The sequence below is a fragment of the Chanodichthys erythropterus genome, chromosome 18 (genome assembly GCF_024489055.1).
Source record: "Chanodichthys erythropterus isolate Z2021 chromosome 18, ASM2448905v1, whole genome shotgun sequence".
NCBI lineage: Eukaryota > Metazoa > Chordata > Actinopteri > Cypriniformes > Xenocyprididae > Chanodichthys > Chanodichthys erythropterus.
Window position 1 is genome coordinate 29,639,445 of NC_090238.1, and position 15,015 is coordinate 29,654,459.

At 35.2% G+C, this 15,015-nt stretch overlaps 1 protein-coding gene across 1 annotated transcript; it reads left to right on the forward strand.

Annotated features, from left to right (window-relative positions):
* The first annotated feature begins 1,540 nt into the window (after positions 1-1,540).
* amy2al1 (amylase alpha 2A-like 1) lies at positions 1,541-11,767 on the forward strand. Its single transcript, XM_067366803.1, has 11 exons — positions 1,541-1,673; positions 1,988-2,160; positions 2,307-2,453; positions 2,910-3,107; positions 6,695-6,925; positions 6,998-7,131; positions 8,881-9,003; positions 9,077-9,176; positions 9,758-9,879; positions 9,968-10,093; positions 11,531-11,767. Exons 2-11 carry the CDS (start codon positions 1,993-1,995, stop codon positions 11,718-11,720), a joined length of 1,539 nt encoding a protein of 512 aa, XP_067222904.1. The 5' UTR covers positions 1,541-1,673; positions 1,988-1,992; the 3' UTR covers positions 11,721-11,767.
* Positions 11,768-15,015: the final 3,248 nt, after the last annotated feature.

The following is a 15,015-nucleotide window of genomic DNA, read 5'->3' on the forward strand; positions in this document are numbered from 1 at the left end:
TTTTTGTCTTGTTTTTAGTCTTAAGTTCTTAAATCAAGAAGCATTTTCTTGACAAGTACAAATTATTTCCTTGTTTTCAGGAGAAATAAATCAAAATTGAGTACTTTTTTCCTTAAAACAAGCAAAATAATCTGCGAATGGGGTAAGCAAAATAATCTTAGTCCAAACTGAAAACAAGATTATATAGCTTATTCTTGGTTTGAAATAAGATTATTTTGCTTACAACATTGGCAGATTATTTTGCTTGTTTTAAGGAAAGACTTACTTAATTTTGACTTATTTTTCCTGAAAACAAGAAAATAATTTTTACTTGTCAAGAAAATGCATCTTGATTTAAGAACTTTAAGATATTTTGACTAGAAACGAGACAAAAAATCTAAGTAAGAACAGCATTTTTGCAGTGGGTTAAGTGAAAACTCTGAGTATGTTAACCCTGAAATGAGGGAGTGCAAGTGATGTTTAAAAAGTTAACTCACTCATTCACACTGCAAAAATGCTTTTCATACTAAGTATTTTTTTATCCTATTTCAAGTAAATTTAAAAAAAAAATCTTAAATCAAGATGGATTTTCTATATGAGAAAATTATATATGATATTTAGTCTTGTTTCCTGGGGGGATCTAAATTAAGTGCATTTTACTTAAGTAAAATGATCAATATCTGCCAGTGTGGTAATAAAAATAATCTTAATGCAAACGGAAAGTGTTGGAGTGTCTACCCAGGTGAAAAAAAAAGTGCAATAAAATACACTTTATTTTAGTACACTTTTACACTTCCATAATGTTCAGTGCTCTATTTCCGTGCACTTATTTTGTACTTAATATACTAAAAGCTCTTCTTTAGTACTTCTTAAGATAATCTTAAGAACATCTAAGTGTACTTAACTGTGCTATTTTGAGACACCATGAATTTGAACTAAAATGTGCTTTTAACATACTATCTCTGTATAGAAAAATGTATTTAGTTACCACTTGTAGTACACTTGAACCCATCTTTCAAACACTTTTAAAAATGGACTTATGATGTATTTCAAATATAAGATTAATATATAATGAATATATACAAAATGTATTTATAATATATTGCCAGGCAGTGCCAGGATTGTGAGTGATTGCTGGAATGTACTCACTCACTTTTTAATATTATTGTACAAATGGTTGGTTTCTTTATTTTATTTTGTACTATTTTTATCAATAGATCTCAGCAACAAAGGAAAAAAAAACATGTGTGTTGATTTCTCCCTAAGATGGCAAAGTGAAACACAAGTTTCCTTGAAGTGGCTCAGCATGGCCCCACATTGTTTACATAACAAAAGCAACTGTTCACAGCTGATTAAGGATATTAGCCTAAAGCCTTCCAGCCATTCGGCTGTCCTGCGGGTTTTATAGGTAGAAAAGCCAAATGGCTGCTCTCTGGGACTTCTAGTGTTAACTGTTCAACTGTAACAAGTAGCCTGTTCTGACAGTAAACCACTATTGGCAGCACACAGATTTATAGATAACAGTTCTGTCATGAAGTTTGGCATAATTTCAGAAAAGCCAAGGACAAGAACTACTAATATTGCGACACAAAGTTAAACAAAAGCAAATACTGGAAAGTGCTGTTTCTTTGTAACGACATTTAAAACAGTAGAGAATCTTCAGCAATTGTACCTTTTTTTTTTTTTGGAAAAAGGTGAGTTTCAATTTCAAAGAATGGACATTATTTATCATGTTAAGTTTTTGTGTGTGTTAGAGAAATTAATGACATTACATTATGTCTTTTCCATTTTACAAAAAAATTTTTACCAACGGATTACAATTTAGAGTTTTCTTGTACTTTACATTGTGAGTCGGTGCAAGAAAGGACTACATTACAAGAGCAACAGCACTTTACATATTTAGTAGTCTGTTGAACAGTAGACGTTCAGTATATGGACTCATCGGATTCATTGGATGTGTTTATGACACTGAGATCACTCACCCTCAGCTGTTTTCTTCTGCTCAAAGGCACAATGAAGCTCCTGATTGTGGCTGTTTTCGTTGAACTGTGTTTTGCCCAGCACAACCCAAACACTAAACATAATAGGACCTCCATTGTTCATCTGTTTGAGTGGCGGTGGGCAGATATTGCTGAAGAATGTGAGAGATACCTGGCACCAAATGGCTATGGAGGAGTTCAGGTATGGTTGGAATTCTTATTGAGTCTGCTCTGTTTTTAAGGAACAGCATGATAAATGTGATGTTTTGAACTTTTAGAGGAGTTGTTTATAGAAGGTTGTGAATTATGGAAGGTTATAAAAGTGTCAAAATGTCTTTGATTTTACAGATCTCTCCCCCGAGTGAGAGCATTGTGGTGACCAATCCTTGGCAGCCTTGGTGGCAGAGGTATCAGCCAATCAGCTACAATTTGTGCTCCAGATCAGGAACTGAGGAAGAGCTGAAGGACATGGTCACACGCTGTAACAATGTTGGGGTAATGCAAAAGTATTGTAAACATCCTATCATTTTTACAAAAAAACAAACAAAAAACTGGCAGCTGTGGTTGCCAGAATAGTTCTGTAAAAATACAGTAAAAATGTAAACATATTTACAGAACAACCTGTACATTTTACAGTCTAAAACTGTAATTTACAAAATAATAATAATAATAATAATAATTTTATTCTGGTAAATCCAAAGGCCATTTTTGCTGAATTAGCAAGGCCACTACCAAAAAAAAAAAAAAAAAAAAAAGGAATATTGTTCATTTTGAAAGTCTTTTGGTTCTGACAACTGTGTTTGTATAGTTGGGACAACATTTGGGGAATTCTGTTGGTTTAACATGGGTTTTTATGTAGTTTAAACTCAAAAGGTCCTGTAACCTGGAAAATATGTAGTTGCTTGCTTTGACAGAGTGTAGACAGCATCTCCATTGTCTGCTTTGCCACAGGTGAACATATATGTGGATGCAGTCATAAATCACATGTGTGGAGCCTCTGGTGGAGAGGGCACTCACTCCAGCTGTGGATCATACTTCAACGCCAACAAGAAAGACTTCCCTTCTGTCCCATACTCATCATGGGACTTCAATGATGACAAGTGTAAAACTGCCAATGAAGATATTGAAAGCTACAGTGACATTTTCCAGGTTCTTAAAAAAACAAAACAAAACAACACGACAACTTCATATTGACTTTTATTTCAGCGGAGGGCAATTTTAAGTCACCAAGATATGAAAATTCACCCTATTTATTGCACAAATGCATGTTGTTGAATGAATAATTTGTGTGTATGTTTAGTTTTTAATTTTTAAACTAAAGTGTCATAACTTGGTCTTCCAGTGAAATGACAAGCTTCTCTCTGGTGACTCTGGTATGCTGGACTTCTTCAGTCATTTTGTTGGCGTAAACCCCGCCCCTCACTTACAATTGACTGCAAGCTTACATTCAGATCTGTCTGCAATCCAATCAACAACCAATGGATAGGAGCAAGCCCCTGCCCTACATTAGTTTACATAGTTTTCTTTTTCAATCATTTATTTCACTCAAATGTACAGGTGCTGGTCATATAATTAGAATATTGTGAAAAAGTTCATTTTTTTTATTGTAAATTATTTTTACAAATGAAACTTTCATATTATTTTAGATTCCCTACATGTAAAGTAAAACATTTCAAAAGTTTTAAAAGCTTTTTTTAATTTTGATTATTAGAGCGTACAGCTCATGAAAGTCCAAAATCCAGTATCTCAAAATATTTGAATATTTCCTAAGATCAATCAAAACATGGATTTTCAAAACAGAAAAGTTCAAGTTCTTTAAAGCATGTTCATTTGTGCACTCAATACTTGGTCAGCAGCACATTTTACAGCAAATGACTTGCTCTAGCACAAATTACAGCATCAGTGAAGTGTGGCATGGAAGTGATCAGCCTGTGGCACTGCTGAGGCACTATTGAGCCTTCAGATCATCTGTATATTGTTGGATCGACTGTTTCTCATCTTTCTCTTGAAAATATCCCATAGATTCAGGGGTCAGGCATGTTGGCTGGCCAATAAAGCACAGTAATATCATGGTCAACAAACCACTTGGAAGTGGTTTTTGCACTGTGGGCAGGTGCTAAAGTCCTGCTGGAAAAGGAAATCAGCATCTCCATAAAGCTTGTCAGCAGATGGAAGATTAAAGTGCTCCAAAATCTCCTGGAAGATGGCTGCATCGACTTTGCACTTGATAAAACACAATGGACCAACACCAGCAGATGTCACGGCCCCCCAAATCATTACTAACTTCAGAAACTACCCACTAGGCTTCAAGCAGCTTGGATTCTGTGCCTCTCCAGTCTTCCTTCAGACTCTGGGACCATGATTTCAACATGAAATGCAAAATTTACTTTTATCTGAAAAGAGGACTTTCGACCACTGTTCACTGTCCAGTTCTTTTTCTCCTTAGCCCAGGTAAGATGCTTCTGACGTTGTTTCTGTTTCAGAAGTGGCTTGGTAGTCCTTTTCCTGAAGATGTCCGAGTGTGGTGACTCTTGATGCGCTGACTCTGGCTTCATTCTACTCATTGTGAAGCTCTCCCAAGTGTTTGAATCGGCTTTACTTGACCGTATTCTCAAGCTTGTGGTCATCCCTGTTGCTTGTGCACCTTTGCCTACCCAATTTCTTCCTTCCATTCAACTTTGCATTTAATATGCTTTGATACATCACTCTATAAACAGCCACCCCATTCAGTAATGACCATCTGTGACTTACTCTCTTTGTGGAGGGTGTCAATAATTGTCTCCTGGGTCCTTGCCAAGTCAGCAGTCTTCCCCATTAGTGTGGTTTCAAAGAACAAGAGATACCTGGAATTTATACTGTAGGGATGGTCGTTTAATGAAACTCAAATGTAAATATTCTAATATTTTTGACTTTCATAAGCTGTATGCTCTAATCAACAAATTAAAAAAATTAAATAAAAAAAAAACTTTTGAAATGTTTTACTTTACATGTAGGGAATCTAGTATAAATGAAAATTATTTTTTTTTAAATAATTTACAATAAAAAATGAATTTTTTCACGATATTCTAATTATATGTGACCAGCACCTGTACGTCACAATATGGAAGAAAAGATCTGTTGCTACTTCACTGCGAATTAAAAAAAATCCTAATTTGATAGCTATTTGAAAATTTGGAGGAAAAAAAACTGATTTATACAATTTATAGAAAATATTTAATTTGTATAAATATAAATATTTACTTTTGAATTGCAGTCAGTGGAGGAGTCAAGTCACATTAATTTATATGGCGCTTTGCACAATAGTGACACTCTGAAAGCAGCTTCACAGTAACAAACAGGAAAATAAGTTGCAAAATTTATCAGTTATGAAACAACTTCAATTTCAGCTGTAAAGCAGCTCAACAGATGATAATAGTGTCATTTTCAGCTTAATTTAGTTTAATGTTAACTTAATTCAATTCAGTATCAATGTCAATTTTGCAAAGTTCTTTAAAACCAATTTAAAGGTGCAGTAAGTGATTTCTGAGAAACAGCTGTTGATATTTGAAATCAACCCAAACAAATACACCCCTCCCTTCATTGCTATGCCCCCAAAATTCACAAACACGCAATGCAAGAGTGGATGTCTTTTTATCATAGCTGAAGAGAGGCAAAATTTGTATTCACAAAAAATAAAGCAAGAACAAACAATGTACATACAGTACACAAGAGTACATCCAAGCAAGAGTCGGTTGTTAGTCGCTAGCAGCACATCAGCTCCAGACAAACGATGGCACTCAAAACTGTCCTGTTAACATTAGAGCTAACATTAAAAAACAGCCATCTTGGTTCTGTGAAACAAAACAAAATCAATGTTACTCATGTTTGGAGTAGAAACAATGCAACCTTGGCATCCGTTCTCAGGTCTTTGGTCCGTCCAGCGCTGGAAAGTTTTTCTAATATTAACGCGGGTCCTAAAGCTCTTGCCTGATCATAACCCTTCTTTTTCCAGTAATATTTGACCTTTTCTCTTTTGTAATGTCTCTCAGCCATCTCTCTTTCTACAGTGTTTCTTCAGTTCAGATCTCCCTCTTGCTCACTCTTTCTCCTCCCCCATCATGAGTGGACACGCCCCCTACTGCTGATTGGCTGAAGTGTGTTGTGGCGCTGGTCCGATCCACTTTCAACAGCATTTCTCAGAAATCACTTACTGCACCTTTTGTTTAGCTATAAAGTAGCTCTACAGAAGACAATTGTGTCTTTATTCAACTCAGTTTATTTTAAAGTTGATTCAGTATCATTAACAATGTTGCAAAGTTCATCAGTTATTAAACTAATTCTATTTAGCTATAAAGCAGCTCTACAAAAGACAATTGTGTCATTCAGCTCAAGTCAGAGTCAATGTTGATTTAAAAAAAAAACAAATGATGGTATAGTTACAGTATCTACCAGCAGGGGGCACACTGCTCAAGCTAATGTTGGGTGCACAGCACTACAGAAAGCTAATCTTATATTTAAAGATATTTTCTGTTGTGTTAGTGCATGCTTTTCATAAAAAGCATTATCTTCCCTGACTTTAATTACAATCCACAAACTGCAATCCAAGTAGTAACACTAGCATCTGTAACTAGTCACAGCGTGCTTTATAGTTGTGTACACTAGAAGCCTGATTTCAATTCCCCTGCTAGCAGTTCAACAGGCTGTTTATTGCTGCACTGATTTTAAGACTTGCTGACTTGTTGATTTTGTGTTGACAGGTTAGAAATTGTCGCTTGGTGAGTCTCCTGGATTTGGCCCTGGAGAAGGACTATGTTAGAGGAAAAGTGGCTGAATACATGAACAAACTGATCGATATAGGTGTGGCTGGATTCAGAGTAGATGCTTGTAAGCACATGTGGCCTGTTGACCTTAGTAATATCTACGGCAGACTCAAGAGCCTGAATACCACTTGGTTTTTACCTGGAACCAAGCCCTTTATTTATCAAGAGGTATCACCATCTCATCCAGACCAGAGTTACTTAAAATGGTTGTTGAACGCATTAACAAATTTCTTTTTTCAGGTTATAGACTTGGGTGGGGAGGCCATTAAAGCCAGTGAATATTTTGAACTTGGAAGAGTGACAGAGTTCAAGTACAGTGCAAAACTGGGCAAAGTCATTCGTAAATGGGACAAAGAAAAGCTAAGCTATCTCAAGTATGCAACAGTAACCTCTATTATTATGATGCTATGTGGAAAATTTGATTCTGATTGGTCAATCACAACATTGAATGCTCATATATTTTTGTACATTTCACTGTTGTCCGTGGCAAATATACCAGTGCTATTTTAATGTCTCTCATATGTCATTCATTTAATTTTACGTCTCTCTTTTCATACCAGCGCAAGTGCAGAATAGTTATTTAAGGGCCACTTAACAACTGTTGCGATGTCAACTGCTAAAAAATAACTACATTGTTCATTCATAGCAAAACTAATCTGGATTTCAGATTAGTACTAATATATCTTAATACTGTTACAGGGTTTGTCTTGTTGCTAGGCTGACAGTTTTTTTTTATTTAATGATCTCCAGTATATTTCTGAGCATTAAGCAAATATACAATTCCTTACAGGGTCCTGATTACCATGTATGGGTTTATTTTGCAAAATTTACCAGCTTACTGTAGACCATATGTAGTGATATCTTCAATTTTTACAAAAATATAAGTGTTACACTTAATGACAATGGAACATTTTGACATTTTCACTTTCACTTATTTGAAACCTTAAAAGTAGACATTTTGCTTGCATTTAATGTGCTTTCTATGTACAGTACAGTCCAAAAGTTTGGAACCACTAAGATTTTTAATGTTTTTAAAAGAAGTTTCGTCTGCTCACCAAGGCTACATTTCTTTAATTAAAAATACAGTAAAAAACAGTAATATTGTAAAATATTATTACAATTTAAAATAACTGTGTACTATTTAAATATATTTGACAAAGTAATTTATTCCTGTGATGCAAAGCTGAATTTTCAGCATCGTTACTCCAGTCTTCAGTGTCACATGATTCTTCAGAAATCATTCTAATATGCTGATTTGCTGCTCAATAAACATTTATGATTATTATCAATGTTGAAAACAGTTGTGTACTTTTTTTTCAGGATTCCTTGATGAATAGAAAGTTCAAAAGAACAGCATTCATCTGAAATACAAAGCTTCTGTAGCATTATACACTACCGTTCAAAAGTTTGGGGTCAGTAAGAATTTTTATTTTTATTTTTTTGAAAAGAAATTAAAGAAATGAATACTGACACTTTTGACTGATTTAATGCATCCTTGCTGAATAAAAGTAAAGACATTTATAATGTTACAAAAGATTAGATTTCAGATAAACACTGTTCTTTTGAACTTTCTATTCATCAAATAATCCTGAAAAAAAATATTGTACACAAATATTTTGTACAATTGTACACATTAAATGTTTCTTGAGCAGCAGATCAGCATATTAGAATGATTTCTGAAGGATCATGTGACACTGAAGACTGGAGTAACGATGCTGAAAATTCAGCTTTGCCATCACAAGAATAAATTACTTTGTGAAATATATTCAAATAGAAAACAGTTATTTTAAATTGTAATAATATTTCACAATATTACTGTTTTTACTGTATTTTTAATTAAATAAATGTAGCCTTGGTGAGCAGATGAAACTTCTTTTAAAAGCATTAAAAATCTTAGTGGTTCCAAACTATTGGACTATACTGTATATAAAGTCACTTTTGTAAATTTCTATTGATGAGGACATCTAAATGTCTTTGACCCTCATAACTTTGAGAGAACCTTGCCAGAAAGTTTGAACAAAGTTCTGAGAACGTTTCCTGTTTGCTGGGTATGATCATGCACAGCAATCTTTTGGCTTTGAAGAGTTATTGAAAGAGCTGTTTGAAACGGTGTTTTGTCTTAGGAACTGGGGAGAGGGCTGGGCTTTCATGCCCTCTGATAAAGCCTTGGTGTTTGTGGACAATCATGATAATCAGAGAGGCCACGGCGCTGGCGGAGCTTCTGTTCTGACATTCTGGGACTCTAGGTAAAGTATTTTGTACAAGAACGACGACTATTCGTACTGTGAGTGATTTGTTAACAAAAAGTATATTTTGCAGGCTTTATAAGATTGCTTCAGCGCTCATGTTGGCTCATCCATATGGTGTCACCAGAGTCATGTCTAGTTACCATTGGGATCGACATTTGGTGAATGGAAAGGTCAATATTTAAAATGATTACACTTTTATTTGATGAACCCATATGCTTCACATTACATTAATGAATAGCGTGCAGCGGGGCTAAGGGCGCATCAGGGTAAATCCCCTAAACTACTAAATGGCACACAAACTCACTACAGCACTTTCCTCACTTTCCTATCCATGTTTCAATATGCAGGTGGAAATTTGGCTGATTCAAGAAGCGATTACGGGCAGCAATACAAAATAGATTCTGTGCTCGGTTGATCTAATAGTTAATGTGTTTTAAAATTATATAGATTTATGTAGCAAATGATAATCGTTAAAATTAGCAAATACATTTGAAGACAAAGGTCTTGTTAATGGTTTTCAGTTGTGTTTTGTTCAAGGGAATCAACAGTTTTTCAATAAATGAAGATTATGTAAAAGTATAGTATTTGAGGTAAAAAGCATCCCTATTAGGTTTAAAAGCACAATAATTGGAGTAGTGAAAATAATTTTCCTAAAGGTTTGCCTTTAGCCCTGTAACACCTAATAGATTATTTCATACCACACAAGTCTATAAAACCTGAACAAATAATGTTTTGGTGAAATAAAACACAGGATCAGAATGACTGGATGGGCCCTCCAAGCAATGCCAATGGATCCACTAAGCCAGTACCCATCAACCCAGACTCCACCTGTGGGGACAAGTGGATATGTGAGCACAGATGGCGTCAAATCAAGTGGGTGTGAATTTTACTTTTGCTGGACACATTTTCTTGAATTCATTGTCAAATCCCAGCAATTCTCTTGCTCTATTCCCCACCCCAGGAATATGGTGATTTTTCGCAATGTGGTCAACGGCCAGCCTCTCTCCAACTGGTGGGACAACGGTAATAGTCAGATCGCCTTTAGCCGCGGCAGCAAGGGATTCATTGTTATCAACAATGATGATTGGTGAGAAACTTGCAACACTAACCCAAGAATATTGAACATGTTAAATGTGTAATAATACAAATTTAGCATATGATTAATTAGGGTTAGTTCAGCCAAAAATGAAAATTCTGTTATTAATTACTCACCCTAATGTCGTTTCAAACACGTAAGACCTTTGTTCATCGTCGGGACACAAATTAAGATTTTTTTTTTTTTAACCAGGTTGAACCACTGTAGTCACATGGACTATTTTAACAATGTTTTTACTACATTTTTGGGCCTTGTAGTGGTACAGGGGTCAGAGAGCTCTTGGATTTCATCAAAAATATCTTTGTGTTCCGAAGATGAACAACAGTCTTAGGGGTTTGACAGAATTTTCATTTTTGGGTGAACTAACCCTTTAAGTCAGCATGGAACGGAAGTTGTGATAGTCTTTTCTTCCCTATTGTGATGTATATCAGAGAGAAATGGCTTCTCGAACAAGGAAATTTTTAGGGTGGGACTTGATTTTGTCCATCGAGAATTGATTGGATGGTTGTGGTTTGCTATTGTGATCTCATATGAGTGACAGGTTGTCCCACCCTTGCACTGAAAAACACATCATCAGAGAAGAAAAGAGATGCATGAAGCCCCTAAAGGGACATGGTGATAGAAAAAAATGGGAGATGGGAGGAAAAATTATATGTCAAAGCTTTGGGGTTCTCACACATTTTTTGAGTTCCCCAGAGAAACTTTGCATTCCCTCTTAATGCCTTTGTGTTCCTTCACAAAACTTTTGCGTTCCCCAGAGAAACTTTGCATTCGCTTGCAAAGAACTTGCAAAGGTTTGCGGGTTTCTCGGAGGGGAACGCAAACATTGTGTGAGTGAACGCAAACGGATTGATTTAAAATGTTTCCTCCCCATTGCATATTTTTTTTTTCATCACCATGTCCCTTTAGTGACTCCGTAGATATGTCACTGCAAGAGGGAGGGGAACCTATGTTCATTAAAGATTATGGGGGCTTATGAATTTTAGAAAAAATAATGATGTGCACAGATAAATCATTTATAGTAAACAATGAAATATTCCACACTCTTAGAAGAAAAGGTTCTGTATAGAACTTTAAAGGGTTCTGTCGTGTGCTTCATGTACAACCTTTTAGGAGTTCAAATGTGGGATAATTTTATGGATTTAGTTTTAATTCATTTTTAATTTTTATGAAGGAAACAATTCGTAAACATACTTTATCACTACAAAAAAAAGCAAAAAAAAAAAAAAGTATTAGCCTATGCAGACATTTTAGACATTTCTCCTTATACAGAACCTTTTTGGCATAAATGGTTCATAAAAATTGAGTCAAGAACTTTAGGGTTCTCTATAGAACCCCACTGAACATTTTTTTCTAAGAGTGCATAAAAAATAAGAATTGTCCATTTTGATTCATGGTAACTTTAACTGGTTTTGATTAATGCCACAGGCAACTGAATGTGACGCTGAACACTGGCCTGCCCGAGGGCACATACTGTGATGTCATCTCTGGAGATAAGAGTGGGGACAGTTGCACAGGAAAACAGGTGTCAGTGGTTTCTGATGGACGTGCCACTTTCTACATCAGGCACACAGAGGAGGATCCATTCATTGCCATCCATGCTGACTCAAAACTGTAGATTCACTTTGAATAATCACAATAAAGCAGAATCACTAAATTCAACAGTGTGGCGGAAAAGCTTTTGTTTACGATCACATCATAAATCATATCATGACAAAGATCAACCAAATTGTGTTATAGCCCACAAAACTACAGTCTCCTAATTCAGTGAACAAGCAGTCTACAAGTCGCTACATGTACATATTTTTTGATGTAAAGGAGTCAGATTTGCTGGGTTGAGAAATGGGTTTTTGTAAATCTACTGTACTTGACATTTTAGGGGAGGGGGAAACATTTATTTACATGAAATGTTTAAATTTTTCATTTTTTATTTTTTTTTTACAAAATAGAGGCCTATTCAAAACAAAGGCGTAGCTTGATGATGCCAAATTTGAGCACAGAATCTTTGGACATGTGGTCTTCACCTCGATGGATGGTGCAAAAGAATAGGGATTGGAGTCGGGAAGAAATCATGTTCATGGATGTGATTATTAACGTTACTGTAGTATGAAGCAGAGCAGGACCGAGTGTTGTGGGAGCTGAACAAGGCCGCTGGAGCGATTGCACAACACACCCCTCACGAGCAGCAGAACTTTCATTATGCCACAGTCGCCGGTGCCGCTTCCGCTTTTCCCTTCAAGCTTATGCGGTAACACAGCTCTGTTTATCATATTAGATACATTTGAGAGTGTTGAAAATTATGTTATAACATTACTCTGTGCGTTCGCTCGGCGGCTGCTGTGAGACACTGTTACACACTGCAGTGAGATAGATCGATTTTAGAATATCTTATTAAATGCTGGATGGCTTTTGTTGATAAATGGCATGCAATTAATTTTAAAAAATGCTTGAGAAAATGCTGTATTACTGTTACTAAAAATAAAACTGCATCTGATTATGCTATGTTAGCTCACAAAATAGTGTTTTGAAGCTCTGAAGCATGATAAAGCATGGTACTTGCAAAAAATCAAGAAAATTAGATTTAAACAATAAAACTAAACGTGTTGAGCTATATAACAACAATTCGTTTTCTGTCTATAAATATAATAAAACAGTTGTTCCCTTGTCTATTAGCACGTGTAATATATTAAAGCGTCTTTGGTGTTTTCATGGTTTCTACAAAATAAAACCGGAAACCAAGGGTAACGCGGGTATGACGCAATTGATGGGCGACTCCTCACATCCCGGAGCCTTGGTTAAAATTGCAATTTTCTCACGACTTACAAATAGTTGCAAACATTTGGGATATTGTACTCAAGTGAACAAAATATATAACACTGGCCTAGTGGTTTTTGGATATTTTACTGCAAAATTCTTACATATTGCACCTTTAATTTGGTTGCTTCTGGAGGTGAGTAAAGTTAAAGTACTTTTTTTTTTTTTACTAAATAAAATACTTAAATGTGTGAAGAATGGTTGTATAAGATACTAGTGAACACAAATAGGAACATTACAAAAGAAACGTAAAATTTATTCTAGGTAAATGATGACCAAATCCACTTCAGGAAGTTATTAAGGAAACGCGTAAACGCTGCCAATATTTTTTGACGTAAACGAGTCGAATTTGCGGGGTTGGCAAATTAATTTTTGAAAATTTCCTTGGCATTTTAGGTAAAAAATCACGCTTATTTACATTAAGTGTTTAAATGGTTTGTTTAAAAAAAAAAAAAAATAAAAAATAATTCAAATGGCTTGTACCACACGAATGAATCAGTGTGTCAAATCATGATTCGGAAACTGTTGAAATCACGTGACTTTGGCGCTCCGAACAGCTGATTCATAATGCTCTGAAGCTTCCTGAAGCACAAAAAATATTCTTGTCACTTAATAATATTAATATTGAACCACTGTACTCACATGAACTGATTTAATTATGTTTTTAGTACATTAAAGGTGCTAAAGAGGATGTTTTGTTTTATACATTTTTGCAATATTACTTGAAACTGTCTTTACTAACTGATAGAAGACTATTTATTAGGTGCACTGAAAGGAATAATATTAATATACATCATCTGTGCACGAGGTAGGGCCTTAAAAACATCAGCCAATCGTTTACGCAATCTGGCTTGTCAATCACTGCCGTGACGTTCCTTGTGAGAGACGTGCGCGGCTGCGCGCTCCAGTAACTTTCCACACTCCACAGACGCCACATGCAATGTTTTTGTCAGGAGACAGGAGTACAACTGCAAAATAAAACCGGAAACCAAGGGTAACGCGGGTATGACGCAATTGATGGGCGACTCCTCACATCCAGGAGCCTTGGTTAAAATTGCAATTTTCTCACGACTTACAAATAGTTGCAAACATTTGGGATATTGTACTCAAGTGAACAAAATATATAACACTGGCCTAGTGGTTTTTGGATATTTTACTGCAAAATTCTTACATATTGCACCTTTAATTTGGTTGCTTCTGGAGGTGAGTAAAGTTAAAGTACTTTTTTTTTTTTTACTAAATAAAATACTTAAATGTGTGAAGAATGGTTGTATAAGATACTAGTGAACACAAATAGGAACATTACAAAAGAAACGTAAAATTTATTCTAGGTAAATGATGACCAAATCCACTTCAGGAAGTTATTAAGGAAACGCGTAAACGCTGCCAATATTTTTTGACGTAAACGAGTCGAATTTGCGGGGTTGGCAAATTAATTTTTGAAAATTTCCTTGGCATTTTAGGTAAAAAATCACGTTTATTTACATTAAGTGTTTAAATGGTTTGTTTAAAAAAAAAAAAAAAAAAAAAATTCAAATTGCTTGTACCACACGAGCACCACAAGACAGGAGTGATTCTGGGCGCGAAAATTTAAGACTAGGCGACCGTTAATCTGGTTGCTTCCGGAGGTGAGTAAAATGTACTTTTCTTACTATATATACTACTTAAATGTATAAAGAATGGTTGTATAAGATAATAGTGAACACAAATAATAACATTACAAAATAAATGGAAAGTTTATTCAAGGTAAATGATGACCGTTACTCCACTTGTCTTACTTGACCGTTAAGTTAACTTACTTGATGTTGTCTTAATGAAACGTTATCATAAAAGCACTACAGACATCGTAATTAAACTTCGTTATAGTTAACGTTTAACTATTTGTGTAAATAATTATATTTTGCCATAAACATTCGCTAGGGCAGCAAATTCGACTCTTTTATGTGCTACAGTACCTACATTTAACCACTAGACGGCGTAATAGTAAAATTCAATGACGTTAATTTACCCAAAAATGAAAAAGTTGTCATCACTTACTTACCCTCATGTTGTTCCAATCCAAGCCTGTATGAGTTTCTTTCTTCTGTTGAACACCAAAG